This window comes from Petromyzon marinus, chromosome 84, assembly GCF_048934315.1.
Source record: "Petromyzon marinus isolate PM22_M1 ecotype Great Lakes invasive population chromosome 84, UKy_Petmar_22M1.pri1.0, whole genome shotgun sequence".
NCBI classification, from domain to species: Eukaryota; Metazoa; Chordata; class Hyperoartia; order Petromyzontiformes; family Petromyzontidae; genus Petromyzon; species Petromyzon marinus.
Genome location: NC_133749.1, coordinates 1,099,546 through 1,107,586, shown reverse-complemented (window position 1 = coordinate 1,107,586; position 8,041 = coordinate 1,099,546). Strand labels below are relative to the sequence as shown.

The following is an 8,041-nucleotide window of genomic DNA, read 5'->3' as shown; positions in this document are numbered from 1 at the left end:
GGTCTATACACTACACTACATTATGAGTCTATGGGTGGCAGTGTTGAGTATATACACTATACACTACACTATGAGTCTATGGGTGGCAATGTTGAGTCTACACACTACACTATACACTGCACTATACACTACACTATACACTACACTATGAGTCTATACACTACACTATACACTACACTATACACTACACTATACACTATGAGTCTATGGGTGGCAGTGCTGAGTCTACACACTACACTATATACTACACTCTACACTACACTATGCACTACACTATACACTACACTGAGTCTATGGGTGGCAGTGCTGAGTCTACACACTACACTATATACTACACTATACACTACACTATGAGTCTATGGGTGGCAGTGCTGAGTCTATACACTACACTATACACTACACTATGAGTCTATGGGTGGCAGTGCTGAGTCTATACACTACACTATACACTGCACTATGAGTCTATGGGTGGCAATGCTGAGTCTATCAGAGCTGTCAACCCCTTTATCAGTGCCCTTGCCTTATGACAAACCAATTCAGCCACTTAGGGGGCAGTCCATAAATGACGTCACGCACCTAAGAGGGGGGGTCAGACATTTCTGACGATGTGTGACGAAGGGGAGGGGGGGGAGATGTTGAGAAATGTGACGTCACAATAATGCGCAACTTTATAAATAAATAAAGACAAACACGTTCTACTTAATTAAATAGACTTTTAAAAAATAATTGTTTTCTCCTACAACATCAGAGTGTAAGCGCCACATTAAATACGCCACACTACAACGTGACAATACTTTAAAGCGATTTGAACCGTGTTTTATTTTGCGAAATTGAAATATATTTTTTTTGGGGGGGGGGCAGAGCTTTGTGACGTCATATTTGAGGAGAGAGAGGGGGGGTGGGGTCTGACTGTGACGCCGTGTGATGAGGTGGAGGGGGGGAGGGGTAAAAAATCGTCCAAAATCGCGTGACGTCATTTATGGACGGCCCCCTTATAAACCTCAACGGGGTGGCAGGTTTGTACCCACAGCTGTTGCCCCTACCGGGTGTGACAGGCTACACCACCTGCAGCGAGTGGCAAATGCACAGCGCTGCAAATCGACTGAGTTTGACGTCACACCCCACGCGGCGGTCCCCGCTGTGCCTGTGACGTCATACAAACTCCAACCCCTCTCTCCTCTCCCCCCTCCCCTTCAGAAACCCGGTCACGTGCTTTCCACCACGCGACTGTCGTCACATCCGTTACCGTCACCCGCGTGGCGTGACGTCACCCGCGGCTTCCGCCGAACATCCATAATAGGAGCGGCCGTTGGTGTGTGATGTCACACACGGCACCATTTCTCCCCCCACGAGTCGACGCTCGAAGCTAGTGACGTCACTTATCATTCGCGCCGACAGCTCGCGACGTCACGAACCCCCCCCACCCCCATGAGTCATTGCTATTGGTTGGAGAAATCTGATGACGCCACTTCACACGTCACACCTCCATATAAGGAGCGACAAATCCCTGACGTCACATTGCCAGCTGCCCGAAATAAAACTTAGTTAATGACGTCAGTTGTCATTTGCGCCTCCATATAAGGAGCGAAGACTCCTGACGTCACGACAACCCCCTTTCATTTCATTCGAATTGTAAAGAAGCCAGTGACGTAATTTGTCATTGGCATTTAATTTAATTTATTAGGTATGGCCCTGTGAGCCATGCGGCTCTTGATTCGGGTGCAACCGCAAAAAACAATAAAATTACAAGATACATCTCCATATAAGGAGCGAGGACTCGTGACGTCACGCCCCCCTTCGTTCAAGACGATAGGTGAAGCTAGTGACGTAATTTCTCATTCGCATCTCCATATAAGGAGCGAGGACTCGTGACGTCACGCCCCCCTTCATTCAAGACGATAAGGAGCGAGGACGTAATTTCTCATTTGCATGTCCATATTAGGAGCGAGGACTCGTGACGTTTGCGCCCCTTCATTCAAGACGATAGGTAAAGCTAGTGACGTAATTTATCATTCGCATCTCCATATTAGGAGCGAGGACTCGTGACGTTAGCGCCCCCTTCATTCAATACGATAGGTAAAGCTAGTGACGTAAGTTCTCATTCGCATCTCCATATAAGGAGCGAGGACTCGTGACGTCACGCCCCCTTCATTCAAGACGATAGGTAAAGCTAGTGACGTAATTTCTCATTCGCATCTCCAAATAAGGAGCGAGGACTCGTGACGTGCGCGATCTGTGACGTCCACTTAACACGGTCCCCTGCCTCTGTATGAGGAGTGTTCGGTGGTGCGTGACGTCACGCGGGTGGAACTGCGATCCGTGACGTCACGCATCCCGCTACCTTGAGTCGACACTCGAAGTTATTGACGTCACTTGACACGAGCACTTCCGTATAAGGAGCGGCAACACGAACGTCACTCGACACGAGCACCTCCACATGAGTCGCGGAGATACATGACGTCTCGCGCCCCCCCCCCCCCCCCATATAAAGAGCACCGTTGTGTGACGTTATTTGAGTGGCGTTACGTGACGTCTTTGATACACTCTCCCCTACATAAGGAGTGGCGTTGGTTGCGTCACTTGCCACACGCCCAGCCCTCTATATAAGGAGTGGGGGCGAAACGTGACGTCACGCACTTCCCCACATAAGGAGCAGCGATACGTGACATCCATCACTCCCCCCCCCCAAATAAGGAGTGGCAATACGTGACGTCACGCACTTCCCCACATCAGGAGCGGCGATACGTGACGTCACGCGGTGCCCTCCCCCCTTTATAAGGAGGAGGGGCCCCGGCGGTGTCACCTGACACCGCCCCCTCCGTTGCCCCGCCCATCACTTCCTCACCGGCGTCACGTGACCCAGCCATGGTGCTCATCAAAGAATTGTGAGTTCCGCCTTGTGTCCATAAAAGTTACAATTTTATATTCTTATTTAAACAAAAAAAAGTTTTAACAGCGTGATTATCGTCGTCGTTGTTGTCCTTTGTCGTATCTACAAATTATAATTAGTTTGTTTTATTTCCTATCTCTTTAAAAAAATTGTTATTCCTTTTACCGAGAAAAAATCCAACCCACCCCCATCGAGGCTCCTCGCTCTGCCGGTTTCGGGGCGCCTCGCGCCCGCGGGCGAGTCTATCCGAGGGTCGGTTTCTCGCCCTAGGCCTCTCGGTCTATCGCCTCTGGGAGACTTCGCGTTAAGATGAGATTGTAATTAATTGTAATTAATCACCATACGGATGCAACCACCACCATCATCATCATCGTTAGCCAGGGTCTATCCACTGCTCGATAGAGGCTTCTTCCATAGCCTCCACCAAAGACAGAGATAGCCTCTAGCAGTGCTGTAGGGGCAAGTGCTGTCAGTAGCAGCAGCGCCCATAGACACAAAGGCAAAGCTCCCCCAGGTAGCCTCTTGTAGTGCTGTAGGGGCAAGTGCTGTCAGTAGCAGCAGCGCCTATAGACACAAAGACAAAGCTCCCCCAGGTAGCCTCTAGCAGTGCTGTAGGGGCAAGTGCTGTCAGTAGCAGCAGCGCCTATAGACACACAGACAAAGCTCCCTCAGGTAGCCTCTAGCAGTGCTGTAGGGGCAAGTGCTGTCAGTAGCAGCAGTGCCTATAGACACAAAGACAAAGCTCCCCCAGGTAGCCTCTAGCAGTGCTGTAGGGGCAAGTGCTGTCAGTAGCAGCAGCGCCTATAGACAGAAAGACAAAGCTCCCCCAGGTAGCCTCTAGCAGTACTGTAGGGGCAAGTGCTGTCAGTAGCAGCAGCGCCTATAGACACAAAGACAAAGCTCCTCCAGGTAGCCTCTAGCAGTGCTGTAGGGGCAAGTGCAGTCAGTAGCAGCAGCGCCCATAGACACAAAGACAAAGATCCTCCAGGTAGCCTCTAGCAGTGCTGTAGGGGCAAGTGCTGTCAGTAGCAGCAGCAGCGCCTATAGACACAGAGACAAAGCTCCCCCAGGTAGCCTTTAGAAGTGCTGTAGGGGCAAGTGCAGTCAGTAGCAGCAGCGCCTGTAGACACAAAGACAAAGCTCCCCCAGGTAGCCTCTAGCAGTGCTGTAGGGGCAAATGCTGTCAGTAGCAGCAGCGCCCATAGACACAAAGACAAAGCTCCCCCAGGTAGCCTCTAGCAGTGCTGTAGGGGCAAGTGCTGTCAGTAGCAGCAGCAGCAGCGCCCATAGACACAAAGACAAAGATCCCCCGGTAGCCTCTAGCAGTGCTGTAGGGGCAAGTGCTGTCAGTAGCAGCAGCGCCTATAGACACAAAAACAAAGCTCCTCCAGGTAGCCTCTAGCAGTGCTGTAGGGGCAAGTGCAGTCAGTAGCAGCAGCGCCTATAGACACAAAGACAAAGATCCCCCGGTAGCCTCTAGCAGTGCTGTAGGGGCAAGTGCTGTCAGTAGCAGCAGCACCTATAGACACAAAGACAAAGCTCCCTCAGGTAGCCTCTAGCAGTGCTGTAGGGGCAAGTGCTGTCAGTAGTAGCAGCAGCGCCCATAGACACAAAGACAAAGCTCCCCCAGGTAGCCTCTAGCGGGGCTGTAGGGGCAAGTGCTGTCAGTAGCAGCAGCAGCGCCTATAGATACAGAGACAAAGCTCCCCCAGGTAGCCTTTAGAAGTGCTGTAGGGGCAAGTGCTGTCAGTAGCAGCAGTGCCTATAGACACAAAGACAAAGCTCCCCCAGGTAGCCTCTAGCAGTGCTGTAGGGGCAAGTGCTGTCAGTAGCAGCAGCAGAGCCCATAGACACAAAGACAAAGTTCCCCCAGGTAGCCTCTAGCAGTGCTGTAGGGGCAAGTGCTGTCAGTAGCAGCAGCGCCTATAGACACAAAGACAAAGCTCCTCCAGGTAACCTCTAGCAGTGCTGTAGGGGCAAGTGCAGTCAGTAGCAGCAGCGCCTATAGACACAAAGACAAAGCTCCCCCAGGTAGCCTCTAGCAGTGCTGTAGGGGCAAGTGCAGTCAGTAGCAGCAGCGCCTGTAGACACAAAGACAAAGCTCCCCCAGGTAGCCTCTAGCAGTGCTGTAGGGGCAAGTGCTGTCAGTAGCAGCAGTGCCTATAGACACACAGACAAAGCTCCCCCAGGTAGCCTCTAGCAGTGCTGTAGGGGCAAGTGCTGTCAGTAGCAGCAGTGCCTATAGACACACAGACAAAGCTCCCCCAGGTAGCCTCTAGCAGTGCTGTAGGGGCAAGTGCTGTCAGTAGCAGCAGTGCCTATAGACACACAGACAAAGCTCCCCCAGGTAGCCTCTAGCAGTGCTGTAGGGGCAAGTGCAGTCAGTAGCAGCAGCGCCCATAGACACAAAGACAAAGCTCCCCCAGGTAGCCTTGGCAGTGCTGTAGGGGCAAGTGCAATCAGTAGCAGCAGCGTCTATGTGGCCACACACAGAGAGGGTGGATGACAAGCACCACTCACACGCCCGGCCGCCTTTGTCTCTCCCCCAATGGTGTTGGTGGTGGTAAATTGCTGTGTCAGGTTCATAATGGATGTAAGGTTCACTTGCCCCTATAGCCTGTTAGAGGCTACCTGGGGGAGCTTTCTCTTGTGCGTGGTGAGTGGGTGAGTGAATGAGTGAATGAGTCAGTGTGTAAGTGAATGAGTCTGTGAATGAGTGAGTGTGTGAGTGAATGAGTGAGTGTGTGAGTGAATGAGTCTGAATGAGTGAGTGTGTGAGTGAATGAGTGAGTGTGTGAGTGAATGAATCGGTGTGTGAGTCGGTGTGTGAGTGAATGAGTCGGTGTGTGAGTGAATGAGTCGGTGTGTGAGTGAGTGTGTGAGTGAATGAGTCGGTGTGTGAGTGAGTGTGTGAGTGATTGAGTCGGTGTGTGAGTGAATGTGTGTGTGAGTGAGTCAGTGTGTAAGTGTGTGAGTGAATGAGTCGGTGAATGAGTCGGTGTGTGAGTGAATGATTGAGTGTGTGAGTGAATGTGTGAGTCAGTGTGTAAGTGTGTGAGTGAATGAGTGAGTGTGTGAGTGAAAGAGTGAATGTGTGAGTGAATGAGTGAGTGAATGAGTGAGTTTGTGAGTGAATGAGTCGGTTTGTGAGTGAATGAGTGAGTGTGTAAGTGAATGAGTCGGTGTGTGAGTGAATGTGTGAGTCAATGTGTGAGTGAATGAGTGGGTGTGTGAGTGAATGAGTGTGTGTGAGTGAATGAGTCGGTGTGTGAGTGAGTGAATGAATGAGTGTGTGAGTGAATGAGTCGGTGTGTGAGTCAATGTGTGAGTGAATGAGTCGGTTTGTGAGTGAATGAGTCGGTGTGTGAGTCAATGTGTGAGTCAATGTGTGAGTGAATGAGTGGGTGTGTGAATGATTGAGTGAGTGTGTGAGTGAATGAGTCGGTGTGTGAGTGAATGAGTCGGTGTGTGAGTCAATGTGTGAGTGAATAAGTCGGTTTGTGAGTGAATGAGTCGTAGTGCGAGTGAATGTGTGAGTGAATGAGTGGGTGTGCGAGTGATTGAGTGAGTGTGTGAGTGAATGAGTCGGTGTGTGAGTGAATGAGTCGGTGTGTGAGTCAATGTGTGAGTGAATGAGTGGGTGTGTGAGTAATTGAGTGTGTGAGTGTGTGAGTGTTGTGAGTGAATGAGTCGGTGTGCGAGTTAATGAATCGGTGTGTGAGTTAATGAATCGGTGTGTGAGTTAATGAATCGGTGTGTGAGTTAATGAGTGAGTGTGTGAGTTAATGAGTGAGTGTGTGAGTGAATGAGTCGGTGTGTGAGTGAATGTGTGAGTCAATGTATGAGTGAATGAGTGGGTGTGTGAGCGAATGAGTGAGTGTGTGAGTTAATGAGTCGGTGTGTGAGTGAATGAGTGAGTGTGTGATTGAGTTTGTGAGTGAATGAGTCGGTGTGTGAGTGAATGAGTCGGTGTGTGAGTTAATGAAAGTCAGTGAGTGTGTGAGTGAATGTGTCTGAATGTGTGAGTGTGTGAGTTAATGAGTCGGTGTGTGAGTTAATGAGTCTGAGTGAGTGAGTGTGTGAGTGAGTCAGGTGTGTGAGTGAATGAGTGTGTGTGAGTGAGTGAGTCAGTGTGTGAGTGAATGAGTCGGTGTGAGTAAATGTGTATGTGAGTGAGTCAGTGTGTGAGTGAATGAGTCGTTGAATGAGTCGGTGTGTGAGTGAATGATTGAGTGTGTGAGTGAATGTGTGAGTCAGTGTGTGAGTGAATGAGTGAGTGTGTGAGTGAAAGAGTGAGTGTGTGAGTGAATGTGTGAGTGAATGTGTGAGTGAATGAGTGAGTTTGTGAGTGAATGAGTCGGTTTGTGAGTGAATGAGTGAGAGTGTAAGTGAATGAGTCGGTGTGTGAGTCAATGTGTGAGTGAATGAGTCGGTTTGTGAGTGAATGAGTCGGTGTGTGAGTGAATGTGTGAGTGAATGTGTGAGTGAATGTGTGAGTGAATGAGTGGGTGTGTGAGTGAGTGTGTGAGTGGGTGTATGAGTAATTGAGTGAGTGTGTGAGTGAGTGTGTGAGTGTGCGAGTTAATGAATCGGTGTGCGAGTTAATGAATCGGTGTGTGAGTTAATGAATCGGTGTGTGAGTAAATGAGTGAGTGTGTGAGTTAATGAAAGTCAGTGAGTGTGTGAGTGAGTGAATGAGTCGGTGTGTGAGTGAATGTGTGAGTCAATGTGTGAGTCAATGTGTGAGTGAATGAGTGGGTGTGTGAGTGAATGAGTGAGTTTGTGAGTTAATGAGTCGGTGTGTGAGTGAATGAGTCGGTGTGTGAGTCAATGTGTGAGCCTGTGAGTGAGTTTGTGAGTGAATGAGTCTGAATGAGTGTGTGTGAGTGAATGAGTGTGTGTGAGTGAATGAGTCAGTGTGTGAGTGAATGAGTCAGTGTGTGAGTGAATGAGTCTGAATGAGTGAGTGTGTGAGTGAATGAGTGAGTGTGAGTGAATGAGTCAGTGTGTGAGTGAATGAGTCTGAATGAGTGTGTGTGAGTGAATGAGTGTGCGTGAGTGAATGAGTGTGTGAGTGAATGAGTGTGTGTGAGTGAATGAGTGTGTGTGTGAGTGGATGAGTCGTTATGTGAGTGAATGAGTCGGTGTGTG

The 8,041-nt window shown here is 49.7% G+C and overlaps 1 protein-coding gene across 1 annotated transcript in view; it reads left to right on the top strand.

Annotated features, from left to right (window-relative positions):
• Positions 1-2,744: 2,744 nt before the first annotated feature.
• Positions 2,745-8,041, top strand: part of LOC116936863 (phosphatidylinositol transfer protein beta isoform-like) — a 68,429-nt gene continuing 63,132 nt past the window's right edge. Inside the window, exon 1 of the mRNA XM_076057706.1 lies at positions 2,745-2,885. Coding sequence (XP_075913821.1) covers positions 2,866-2,885 — 20 coding nt within the window. The 5' untranslated portion in view covers positions 2,745-2,865. The remainder of the gene's footprint in view (positions 2,886-8,041) is intronic.